This window comes from Berghia stephanieae, chromosome 3 (genome assembly GCF_034508935.2).
Source record: "Berghia stephanieae isolate SIO BIC M18660-M18661 chromosome 3, UCSD_Bste_1.3, whole genome shotgun sequence".
Taxonomy (NCBI): Eukaryota; Metazoa; Mollusca; class Gastropoda; order Nudibranchia; family Aeolidiidae; genus Berghia; species Berghia stephanieae.
In genome coordinates this window covers 14227871-14241874 of record NC_088362.1, presented here as the reverse complement: position 1 = coordinate 14241874, position 14004 = coordinate 14227871, and the positions used below count along the sequence as shown (strand labels likewise).

The following is a 14004-nucleotide window of genomic DNA, read 5'->3' as shown; positions in this document are numbered from 1 at the left end:
GTCTCATTTGCTAGACAAAGATTTTGTTTGTTTTGATGAATCGAAATGTAATGTTACACCCTGAAAATCAATAGCCCATTACACATTCATTCGGGACAAGCTTAATTTTGCGTCTTTGGCAATAATGTAATTCTTTTAAAAAAGAATTGGCAAATTAAACACTTCCTTCTCCGTGACTACTAAGTACAAAAGTAACAGTCCTTCAGAACCTTAAGGCCAATGGAACTTGACTTTATCCCAAAATTTCCAAACCGTGAAACAACAACAATTTATTGTTACCCATTGGATAGGCAGGACGCTAGCCTGTCGCAAAGTACTTATTTCCAAATCTAACAGACTCAGCTACCAATCATTGCTGGGTGGAAGGGTGCTGGTGCTGGTGGTGTTGGTGGTGGGGGTGGGGGGGGGCAGAAGAAATAATCTCGACTTCACCCGGGATCGATCTCAATACAAAGGTGTCACTATGGTAACAATGTACGCTTTCGTTTCCAGACAAAAAGTTCGGCAAGATGTCCATGTATTTTGGGTGTCGCTATTCAGTCCAAGACAACATCTATAAGAATGAGTTGGAGGAGATGAAGCAGGCGGGAGTCCTCTCAGATTATCACGTTGCCTTGTCGAGGGAAGCTGGTATGCCTAAGGTGTATGTTCAAGACATCTTGCTGAGCAATGCGCAGGAAGTTTACAATCAGCTGAATAAAGGAGGAGGTCACTTCTACGTCTGTGGTGACGTCAGCATGGCTCATGACGTCACAAGAACGTTAGAAATGATCATCAAAGATTATGGAAAAATGAGTGAGGAAGATGCATCCAAGTTTGTTACCAATCTCAGGGTGAGTGTTTGTTTTTTTTTTGTTTTTTTCCACCATGAAACTGATGCAGATATTTCGTAAAAAACATGCACATGTCATTATAAAGATATAATTTTTAAAAGATAAAGTATGCATTTTAAACGGTGTTTTAATCAATTGATCTACAAGAAAATGTTCAGCTCAAAATTTATCATGCGGGTGGTTGGATGGGAGCATCACCCTTGAATCATATACCTATGATGTTCGCATGGGTGTACGATCCGATAGTGATGTCGTTTCTTCTTCTCTTTACTAGCCTATCCTGCTTCTTTGGTTTGTGATTGTATTTTTGACAGGGGATATTTTTTTTCTGTAAATCCTCTGCCTGTTTGTTCTTGGTTATTTATAATTTAGCTTATGATATCTTTAGGTTATGATTTTGATTTACATTTGTACTATTTTTGTTAGATTGCTTGTTTTTTTGTTTCAGCGGTCTCACATATAACCTCAATTGTGTTGGAAGAGACCTAAAGCAACAAACAAACAAAAAAAATTATCATGGTTTAACATGGCACTAGACTGTAGTATTTGTGAACCATCATCTAAGACAGGTTTTATTTCGGGGTGATCTAGATGCTGAAAATTGAATTGATAACCAAAAATTAGTAGACTCAAGTTTGCTTTGTTTTTATTGAGAATGATTATATATAAATAAAAATTAAAGTGCTAAAAGTAATTCTTATTTATTTATGAAACGTTTAAACTTTGAAGTACTTTCCATCATCTAGTACCTCTTGACATTATATTATTCCGTTTTGAGAGAATTGGTCGCATATTTCGTATTTTCAGACAAGGGGGTGTTGAGGTAATTCCACTTACAATGAATCATAAGATCCACAATGTTGCCGTAATCTAAAAAACCCCCCAAAAAACACGACTTTTAAATTTTGGCCAGAAAACTGTCCTTTAAAAATTGATCCATTAAAAAGACCCTGGTATTGTCAAAAGCTCTCCAGCCTGAGACTTCAGGCTCATCTTGTCAAAAGACTGTACCTGGGAATTTCCTTGAATTGCCAGGTTTGAGAGTATTTCACAAGATGAGGGTTATTTTAATCGATCGATATTTGAAGGGCAGTTTCTGACCAAACATTTTAAAACGTGTTTTTTTCAGAGTATGACAGAATTGACAATATTATCATTAACGAAAACAGATGAAATGGACGTTTCGGGTTTCCCCTTTATCAACAAAACAGGATGAATGAAACACTACAGACGAATGTGATGATGTGGCAGTGGCGTTATTTTATCTGTTTTCGTATATTAAATTGAAGCTTACATTGAATTTCACATTGTTATTTATTTCTTCGAACTTCGAGCAGCAACATTTAAATTTGCATAACTATTAACAACAACCATTAATGTTGAACATTTGCCTAACATTTTCCTCCAGGACAATCATCGTTTCCACGAGGACATCTTTGGCGTGGGCGTGAGGCGTCCCGGAGAGAGACAAGAGAGATCCAAAGATCAGTCCGCTAGGGCGCTGGAGTACCTGAACGCAATGACCAAGCCCCACAGGACAGAGAAAGCCGTTCACATCGGGCCATCGGTAAGGACATATTGAAAGGCATTCCGGTTTTTTAAAGACATTGCCGAGAATGATCTTCCTGTTTTTTAACTGCAACCTCCATGTCATCATCATCATTACCACCACTAATACAACAACCACCATTTCATCATCATCATCATCATCATCATCATCATCATCATCATCATCATCATCATCATCATCATCATCACTACCACCACTACTACAACAACCGACAGTTCATCATCATCACTACAACCACCACATCATCACTACCACCACTACTACAACCACCACCACCATATTATCTTCATCATAATCATCATCATCATCATCATCATCATCATCATCATCATCATCATCATTACCAGAGATTGAGCTGTGGTTTTAGAGAGGTGTAGTTTAATGAAGTAACACTAAGAGTTTTGTTTATATAGACAGTTCATGAGAAATTTGAAATTGTGCGGTGTTTTTCTATTATTACGACATTGTTGTTAATGGCTAATACTTACATTAATAGTGACATTAATGCTAAGTATTAAAGGTTAATGCTCACACGTACTAGACTTGTGTTGATAGTTTAGGCTCATAGTGCCTATAAATATTCTAGTCACAATAGGATTCAATAGTCTGATGTCACGTCGCCTAGCATCTAGCAGCTTGGTTCGAAACAAAGAAAATCGGTACATTTTATTCTTCATGCTGGCTAGAACTTTTTCACATGTCATGTGATCAGAATGTATAAAATTCAAAACATGATCAGATTTATAATGTTTTTCTCCTCTGGATACACTTTTATGCTCGTCGGAGAAGTACTTCATAAGGGCGTCCGCCATTATTCTGATAGTTTAGAGGTTATTAAGTTACTCTGCGTCATTACGGGGGAAGTGACGTCACGACTGTTAAAGCGTATTGCAAACCATATTGGTTTGCTCCATCCTGTAAACATTATTCTACATTTCGAAGTTGCAGGTTTTTTTCACTTTCTTTCAAAGATCATGCAGCTATTTTTTAAAAGTCATGGAGCTGGCACCGATGGATTTATCTCCCCCTGAATCACAGAGAAATTAAAGTCATTTATATTTTAAAACACTGGTTGTATGACAGATCCTGATTTTTGATAAATGGCCAGTATACACTCTTATTGCGTTGTGCGAGGTTTAAGCAAATTATGCTGTAATGATCGAATTATTCTGGTAATTTACTAATTTAGAACTAATTTGGAACCAAAGACGAGCGTTGTACTACTATGCCACATAGCAGCATTGCTAAAAAAGGCATCGGGCGTATATCAAAGAAATGTTGAAATGGTATCTTTGTCATTATATCAATGTATATATGCGTCTTGGAGAGAATAGACCTCAAAGATTGCCATGTCATGTAAGATTAACTGACCAATTGATAATGATGATAATTTTTGGTGTCGAATTGCCACAATCGTAACAAATTGAAAACGAAATGAATATGTTTATGTTGTGTATATCGCACGTGTGAAAGAAAGAAAGAGAGAGAGAGAGAAAGAGAGAGAGAGAGAGAGAGAGAGAGAGAGAGAGAAAATAAGTAGGAGTGAAATATCTGTTCAATCTTAGTTATCGTTTAACATTATAACAAGTGTAACTAAATGACAAATTGCCATATTTATGGACAATAAAGATCTATTATTATTATTATTATTATTATTATTATTATTAACCATCAAGAAATTAAAGATCTCATACTTTGGTTACATCAAAAGACACTCTTCAATAGAAAGGCTTTCATGGAGGGTGCCTGATAGGGCAAGCGGAGCAGATAGAGGCAAAGGAGGAGTTGGTCTCGAGACTGGATGGTGAGAACAGACGCAGAGCTAGGGCGCATGGCACAGATGAAAACCAGAAAGGAGTTCCGTCCGGCTGTTTTGGAGCGTACGTCCACTGAAAAGAAGAAAAAGAAGATGATCCATTTTACTTGATCTAACTCCCTTGTAATTTCAACCCAGTTGTTTTGATAGTGGGTGGTCATCTTAGTCAAAATCTGAAAACAAATATTGCAGTTCGAGAAACTTTTTAAAAATTGTTTGTTGATTTCCTATAATCGTTATCTCATATTTATGGTTACCATTTTCTTTTCTTTGTTGTCTATTTATTTGTTAAACCACTGTAAAACATCTTTTTTTTAACTTACATTTTTGAAAATGTTTACATTGTTTGCAGGCGATGGAAGTAGAAGCCTAAAGTAAGAATCCATGTGAACTCAAACTAGAATGTTGATGTTAGACATGATATTTTCCCTTTCAATGTCTGGATGTTTCTTTCACGCATTTTATCATGGTTTAGTCATAGATATCTAGACACGCACTGGCATACATTATTATTTTTTTCAATAGATAATAATGTGAAATTGAATGTAAGCTTCAATTTAATTACCAAAAACCCAGATCAAATAAACGTTTCGGGTTTCCCCTTTATCAACAAAACAGGATGAATGAAACACCACAGATTAATGAGATAATGTGGTAGTGGCGTAGATAATTGAAGCTTACATTCAATTTCACATTATTATTTATTTCTTCGAGCTTCGAGCATTTACATTTATTTTTTTAAACGCACCTTACTCGGTGAGGTTGGCAATTTTTAAAACGTTTCCCCCCATTGTGCATATTGATTTCTTCTGACGTTTACTTGTTTGCAGGTCTGATAGCTCATTTCATTATGGGCTCATTCTTGTAATGGAAATTTCAAAAGATGACAAAAGATATTGTCCATTATAACAATGTTAAACTAGGCCCATAATTGCATTCGGATGCCAGACCTGTATGTATGTACACGTCGATTGCTGCCTATCTCTGAAATAGTGAAAGGTTCTTTTTCTGGAATTTTCTTGCTATAATATGAAAAAGATGTGTTTATTAATTAACTTTGTCAACATTTTGCTCTACGTTCCGACAGCATTATAGTATTAACTTTTTCCGAGTCACACCGAAATAAATCAATGTGTTTTATAAACATGGACAATATTTTGTACCCCGTTTTAATTCGTTTGACGAATTAAAAACCTTAAAATCGTAAAGTAACTTTAACGAGTAAATCACAAGAAAAAACAAAGAATTATTATCAAAGATAAAAGATTATATCTGACTTAGAATACTGAAAATAATATAGAAAGCAATGCTTTGGGGTTTTTTTAAATGCCAAAATACTATTTTCAAGTCTGTGTTCCGCACGCTCTCGTCTATCCTTTTGATTTCTTTATCCAATTAAATTATGCTTGCGTTTGTTTTCTATTCCTTTAACCACATGAAGATATATTTAGGTAAAAAAAAACCCCACAGAATGCTGCGCTATCAATTAACTGAAGCATTTCAAAACATTTATTATTGCACAAACTATTAATATAATCTCAACGTCATGTATTTTTGTTTGTTTTCTCTCCTTTAACAATATGAAGATATAATTCAGTTTAAAAACCTGAAAGAATGCTGCTTTATCGTTTAGGGATGTACCTAAGCCTTTTAAAACATTTATCATTGCACAAACGCCATGTGATGTCACCATCATTTATTACTTTCTCTACATTTTTTCTTCTTTTTTTTCGAGCCTGTGGGAAATCAATGCTTAAAATGTTCATTTATATTATGTTTGTTTTTGTTTTGTTTCTTTTCTACACGGGAAAGGTTTCATTATTTTGTCACACTCTTAAAGCCTCTGCATTTTCACAGATTATTTTCTCACCTTTCATTTAAAATTTTAGATAAAAATATGTAGAAACCGATCTAAAAATGTTCGTACTTTAAAAAAAAAATACCTATACCTGTTTATTGTCGTATTTAAAAGACGGAGATAAATCTAAATTGGCAAAGCAACGACAAACATAGGGTGTCTCCCATGCCTGAGGTAACAAAAAAAAAAAGTTCGTCCCTATATCTGGATGTTTTCTATTGCACAGCACGAATAGATATGTTGTGTTTAGATATCAATCTATGTTTCATTACTGCTCTTGTTTCTAAAGCTTCAACCTATTACCACTTCTTCTACTGTACTACTACTACTACTACTACTACTACTACTACTACTACTACTACTACTACTACTACTACTACTACTACTACTACTACTACTTCTACTACTACGACTACTGCTACTACTACTACTACTACTATTACTACTACTACTACAACTACTCCTACTACTACTACTACTACTCCTACTACTACTACTACTTCTACTACTATGACTACTGCTACTGCTGCTACTACTACTACTACTACTACTACTACTACTACTACTACTACTACTACTACTACTACTACTTCTACTATCACTGTGTATTATGTCACCATAGAGATATTTTTAATAGGGAGTGTGTATTTTGACTTATCTATAATCCAAATCATCAATTTTGTCACAATAATTATATTCACAACTTGGTAATTATCTAATACAAATCTCATAAGCGAAATCTGTAAAATCTCTCTATGGTGACACAAAATGCTACAACGTTGATAAGACGGAAGAATATGGAGGCTATTCCTTCATCGGTTTTTGCGGAAAGTTTGCACAAGATTGTTATACATTTTGATGCCTGTCCCACGAATCAGGACACAAAACGGGTATCAACAAATATGATGTATTTTTTTTCACCAAACATGATTTTTTATCCTATAAAGATGATACAGAATGATTAAAATTATCCAATATAGGTTGACTATCTTTTTTAGAAAGTGCCTTGAATTTTTATTTTATTTTTTCTTCTTTGTAGTAAACCCTTGTTTATGTTATTTAGAACTTTGTTAATATCAAATCAATATGTTGATGTCAATCATTTGATATTAGTTTTCTCGCCTCACACAATTTTAGATCTTGCTTTATATGTTTTATATTTTTTTACTTTAGAGAGATAAAACCTTTTATTTTGTTGTGCAATCCATTCAACCTCCCCAACACGATTCAATCTCGAATGGTTCTACAAAAATTAGAAATTTTATCACTCAATTCATTTTTTTGAAAGATGTAGGTACCTACACTCCAAGTTTATTCCTAGGTTATTGGGTTGCTTTTTCAACAAGGAAACGGGTTTTATCACCTATTTTTTTAAATGTAGATTTTATGACTTTCAGTTTGTTTGAAGTTTTATTTCAAAACATATCTGACCCACTGCCTCAAAGCGGTGTTATGACGGCCGGGGTCGGATAAAGAAAATCGAGTTTAACCGTGGCCTTCGTTAACTTATAGCCTGACGCTGACCAAAAAAAAAAACAAAAAAAAAAAAAAAACGTCAAAAGACAAGTATTTTGCCACAAAAGAAAAATTATCGTGAGTTGTATTCAATAGTTCAACCAATGAGATCACTTGTTTCCTTCAGAACTTCAAACGACAACTCACTAGGCGTTGCACAAATCTAAAAATGACGTCAAAAGATAAGTCCTATGGATTCTTGACGACCAGCATATATTTAGACAAAAAACCCCTATAAGATACCTTCACTCTGAAACCAGAAGGTCAATTACACAAGTATGCAACCAGTCCAGAAAGGTGATTTTATACTTCCAATGAGATTGTAACCAGTTTTTGACATCACAATTATGTTCCCTCATGTTCAGATATGAATGGTAGATTCTTTTCAGGTCAAAGAGAAACAACCCATAATCTCGTGAAATCTATTTGTATTTTTCTACAGTTATCTTCCTTTGAACCAAGAAGGGTTATCCTGCTCTAAACTCGCTGAGCTGTCTTCTTTCAGCCACACACCACATTCTCTATTCCTTTGCTTTAACCTGCTGTTTGCTTAGAGCGATTCTGTGTAAAGAGCCAAAGCTTAACCCAGTTTTCAAACCTGATCTTACTTTCATAACAATTGCATTTCTCATTTATTGAAAAAAAAAAACTGCAAAGCTTAAAAACTTATTCTTTCATGATCATTTTGCTTCAGTCATTATGTCTACTTTGAGCATTCACTTAGCTTATTATCTACTAAAAGTGTTCAAAGGGCTTTACAAGGGTTTCCAAGCTTACAGTAACACTTAATATACAAGTCAAGACAAGACGCCTGTGAGACGCTATTATAATTTTCTTTCGGTAGAAAAAAACACAGGACAGCGTGGTTCAGTGGCATGGTCTTTGCTTCGTACTCGAAACGTACCGAGTTCGACTACCACCCCGCGCTGTGTGGTCTTGAGCAAGTCACTTCGCCCTAGCTCATTTTGTGGCGCTGCACTGCGGCGGACGCCTGGGTTATTCCAGTATTTTCTTGGAGTAGACAATAAAGATAAATTTCCCCTTGGGGATGAATAAAGTGAATTATTGATTTATTTATTTATTATAACGTTGTTACTTGTAAAGTGCTCATTTTACACACGAATACGGCGAGCGATATTGAGTAAAATGTCTTTTCGAAGGACTTAACCAGCACCGTCTAGAGTGGGACACGGCTTTTAACACGAGTTTCATGCCCCAAAACCACCACGCTGTCTAGTTGTCCGATGAGAAAAATAGGATATGGAGAAGTGCCAGATGAAAACAGAGAATAAAAAGTTCCCCCTACTACCCCCCCCCCCCCCTCCTTTTTGGGGGTCAGTGCGAAACTCAGGATTTCCGTCCGAGTATTGTCACTGCGCGGTTATGTGGGCGGGCAACTGGGTGGGGTTCCTGACCTCCCATAGTGGACTTACTGTATCTTCTATTCCCCCTATATCTATTTTCCGACATGCTTTCTGACTTTGTCTTGGGATTTTGACCTTGCCCTGGCCGCATATCCTAACTGAGAGGGAAACAGTCAAATGTATAATAGATTTTTGGGAGATGATACTTTTCTTTCTTGTAAATCATCTCTCTGTTATAGACAGTATTATGTATTGTTAAAACACACACAAACACACACACACACACACACACACAAACACCTACATATATATATATATATATATTATATATATATATATATATATATATATATGTGTGTGTATATATATATATATATATATATATATATATATATATATATATATATATATACACACACACATACATACATACATTTAATTTGTAAACATTTGAGTGTATTCCTCTTACTGGGGACCTGCGCTTGTGTCTGGATGAGACTTTTAGGTGATCTCATATTAAGTACCCTGATAGTGAGCTCTTGGAATCTCCATCTGTTTCCTACTTGAACCAATTCCCGTTGTTTTGTCTTATCTTAGGTGGCTGTGGTTTAATTGTAATTCTATAACTTTCAACTATCCCAAATTCTTCCTTTTTACTGGCGCTGATATGACCTTAATGTGTTGCGACCGCCGTAAAACCCATAAAAAAAGCAAATAACAATCCACAGCAAGCGGAGGAGTTAAATGGCTTTTTACAACAAAATTATCTTTGAAACTAACTTAAGAACGCCAAAAAGTCGTATCTACGTTTATCATGCTCTTTTCTCAATTTATTATGTATAAATGTTTTGATTGGAAACATGCAAATATTTGAGATAAAACTGGCATTTGATTTATAATAGTTATTTATTATAAGTGTCATTTTCATCACAAGTAGAGAAGTTTAATAGCAATATACAACAAAATTAACTTTGGATCGGGTGGTTGGATGGGAGCATCACCCTTGAATCATATACCTATGATGTTCGCATGGGTGTACGATCCGATAGTGATGTCATTTCTTCTCCTCTTTACTAGCCTATCCTGCTTCTTTGGTTTGTGATTGTATTTTTGACAGGGGATATTTTTTTTCTGTAAATCTTCTGCCTGTTTGTTCTTGGTTATTTATAATTTAGCTTATGATATCTTTAGGTTATGATTTTGATTTACATTTGTACTATTTTTGTTAGATTGCTTGTTTTTTTGTTTCAGCGGTCTCTCATATAACCTCAATTGTGTTGGAAGAGACCTAAAGCAACAAACAAAATAACTCCAGAATGCCAAAAATTATACTCTTTTAATATGCTCTTTTCTAAATCTCAGTTGATTTATTACAACGGTTTTAATTGGAAACATGGAAATATATGGCAAAAAATCTGGCATTTGATTTATGGTTATTTACTATAAATGTAATTTCCATCACAAGCAGAGAAGTTTAATGGCAATTTATTACAATTGCAAAAACAACAACAACCAAAAAAAATAGATTTAAGTCATTATCTTTAAGATGACCAATGGTGGCAGATTTGTTTCATTTTTTTTTTCATTTTATTTTTATTGCAGAAGGAAAAGAAGCTTAGCAAGCCACGGATACCCATGAGAAACATCTTCAAGCACAAAGTGGGGCCTGAAAAAACGAATCAGAAAATTTAATGTTATGCCTCTTCCCCCCCACCCCCCCCCCACCCCTCCACTCTTCCCTTCCGGACTGTGTACGAACTTTTTGTACAGTAAAAATGCGATGCAAGTTGTCTCTCATAATTTAGTATAATACACTGGTTTTATTAAATGTCAAATAAATATTTTTCTTTCTTTTTTAAAACGAAGCTGCTTCAAGTGAGAAGTAATAATTTTAATTTTTTTTCTTTTCCTTACTGGGTAAATTTGATAATTTTTATCTCAAAGCCAAATTTGTGAACGGTCTTATTTACAGTGGATATCATATTGAATTTTTTTTCTTTAAAGATTAGACACTTTAAGACGAAAGTAAAACGATTTAAATAGGTTTTCGTCGCTTAACTTCAAATGTTCATAAGTTTATTTAAAGCTGTATTTGCTGAACGTTCTTACTTACAGTGGATGTCTAATCGACATGTTTTTTTCTTCTTCAAAAATAAGTTACTTTAAGTCACAAGTAATAATTTGAAATAGTGATAATCGCTTACTTGTAAATTTCATCATTTAATCTTGAAACTGTATTGGGTGAACTTTTCTTACTTACAATGGATATATAATTCAACACATTTTTTCTTCTTCAAAAATACGTTTTTTTTTCAAATGTAAATTAATTGGGGGTTTTCCATTTTCTTCCCCTAGCTTTGTAAATTTGATATAATATTTCAATAAAAATTGTATTTGTTTCGTGCTCTTACTTACAGTTGGGGTCAGAATAGACCAGTTGGTAGATCACTCACTTCACACGCAAAGCGACCTAGATCGATCCCGGGTGTAGTCGAGATTTATTTTTTTCTAACCCCCCCCCCTGTCCCCCCCAGCAGCAAATGGGTAGATGGGTCTGTTTGATCTGGCTAAAAGTACTTTGCGATAGCCTAGCATCCTACAAAAAGGATAGCAAGAATTTGCTATTGTCCGTTTCACGCTATAGAAACCGGGATAAATTCCGGCTACATGGGCCTAATGGCTCTGAAGGACTACTAAATAAAAGTTATTTCGGGTGCGAAAGTTGTAGTTGTGTGTTTCAAACATGTTCTTCTTTTACAATAAATTACTTCAAGTGTGAAAATAATCGTTTTAATACGTATTCTTCTTTTAAAATAAATAACTTCAAGTTTGAAAGTAATCGTTTTGATACGTATTCTTCTTTTACAATAAATAACTTCAAGTTTGAAAGTAATCGTTTTGATACGTGTTCTTCTTTTACAATAAATAACTTCAAGTTTGAAAGTAATCGTTTCGATACGTATTCTTCTTTTACAATAAATAACTTCAAGTTTGAAAGTAATCGTTTTGATACGTGTTCTTCTTTTACAATAAATAACTTCAAGTTTGAAAGTAATCGTTTTGATATGTATTCTTCTTTTACGATAAATAACTTCAAGTTTGAAAGTAATCGTTTTGATACGTATTCTTCTTTTACGATAAATAACTTCAATTAAAAAAGGTCACTTCAGGTGTGAAAGTATTTAAAAAAACAAGTTAATTACAGTACTCTAAGTAAGACACGTATTTAAAGATTTAAAAATCAAGTAAGTATCGCCCGATTTAAATTACCTTCACCTTGGTAAAAACGCTCAAACCTGGCTCAACGCGAAGTCCCGGGTTTGAGAGTTTTTGGCCAAGATGGCGATCATTTAATTCGATCGATATTTGAAGAACGAGTTTACTGGCCAAATTTTAAACTACGAGTGTTACCAGATTACGCCAGTTAACTGGTCAAGCTAGGAAATCCGCTAAACTGGTGCATATAAATAATAAATTCATTTTAACACGGTGTCATTCTATCTTAGTGTTAGTTGTTTTTATTTTGTTTGTTTGTTTGTTTTTTAAACATAAGCCTGGTCAATAAATAAAGTACAATTTTCTCTGCTTCATTTAATAAAAATGATTATATTAATGGATATTTTCAATCATATTTCTCTCCAAGTTTTAAATTTCTAATTAGATTCTTTAAACTTAATAAATATTATGTATTACCGTATTATCGCATAATAAAAATAATCTTCATCCGAATATTATCTTCATGTAATGTATATATATATTTATCTTATCCTTTTTATTATAAACCACGGTAATAGATCTGATATTGGGTGGGGTTCCTGACCTCCCATAGTGGCAGGGAGGTACTTACTGCGTCTTCTATCCCCCTATATCTGTTTTCCAACTTGCTTTCCGTCTTTGTCTTGGAATGAGATTACTTAGTTTTGTCCTGGCTCTGGCAGGAAACCCTGACTGAGAGGGAGACAGTCGAATGTATAGTTTTGGGAGATGGTATTATTTTCCTTGTTAATTATCTCTCTGTTATGCACTGTATTATGTTTTATTTTATGAATTATATATGATTGTAAATATTTGAGTGTGTTCCTCTTAGTGGGGATCCTGTGCTTCTATCTGGATAAGACTTTTAGGTGATCTCAAACTTTGACGGTGTGCTCTTGGAATCTACATCTGTTTCCTATTTGAACCAATTCCCCTTTGTCTTACATTTTCTTGGGTGCTTTAATTGTAATTCGAGAACTTTTTACTAGCCCATTTTCTTCCGTTTTACTGTCGCTGATATGACCTTAAAAACAAAAAAACAAAGATCTGCTTTACCAGGATTACATATTTTACTTGTGAGTTATGGATCTGATATAATAGTACTACGTATGTTAATTGTTTAATGTGTTTACAACTTTTTTTGCTATTATAAATCTTGTTATTATGTTTGATCGAGCCACTGGTGGAAAATTGAATTTTAAGGTTAAATTTGATAAACCGTCTAAAACTGGTATTATGTCAGGGTAATTAGGACTATAACAATTGATTTTCGATCAAAATGGGAAAAAATTACGAACATTGGGTCTTTTGCAATGAAATAAATTGTATTTATTTTACGTCATGTAGATATTTATTTTACGTCATGAAGCATAGTTATTGACCCTAAGTTTCATATTTCTTGCTATACAATCATTTACCACCATCTAGTTCAAGTATACACATAGAATAACGCACACATTATCAGAGACGATAGAGTACACATTACGACAAACACAACAACACATGTATTCTCAATAGACCAGGAAAAGGCATTTGACAGATTCGCATACAGATATATTCACCTACAAGATAATCCCGACATATAATACAGTTTTGAGATGAATAGTCACAAATTTCTTTTTTAAAAAAGAGCAATAGAAAATCAATTACTGATTACCGAAAAAGGACTATAAATTTGGAAATCCTAAGCAGGTAGTATTCCTATATAACTGCTTTTCATCTTTAATAAAGAAAAATTGATTATTGAAAAGATTTATAAACGACATAGCGGGTGGTTGGATGGGAGCATCACC

The 14004-nt window shown here is 34.1% G+C and overlaps 1 protein-coding gene across 1 annotated transcript in view; it reads left to right on the top strand.

Annotated features, from left to right (window-relative positions):
- The window catches only part of LOC144967183 (nitric oxide synthase-like), a 227093-nt gene extending 216350 nt beyond the window's left edge, over window positions 1-10743 (top strand). Inside the window, exons 29-31 of the mRNA XM_078904115.1 lie at window positions 493-833; window positions 2242-2400; window positions 10559-10743. Coding sequence (XP_078760241.1) covers window positions 493-833; window positions 2242-2400; window positions 10559-10648 — 590 coding nt within the window. The 3' untranslated portion in view covers window positions 10649-10743. The remainder of the gene's footprint in view (window positions 1-492; window positions 834-2241; window positions 2401-10558) is intronic.
- Window positions 10744-14004: the final 3261 nt, after the last annotated feature.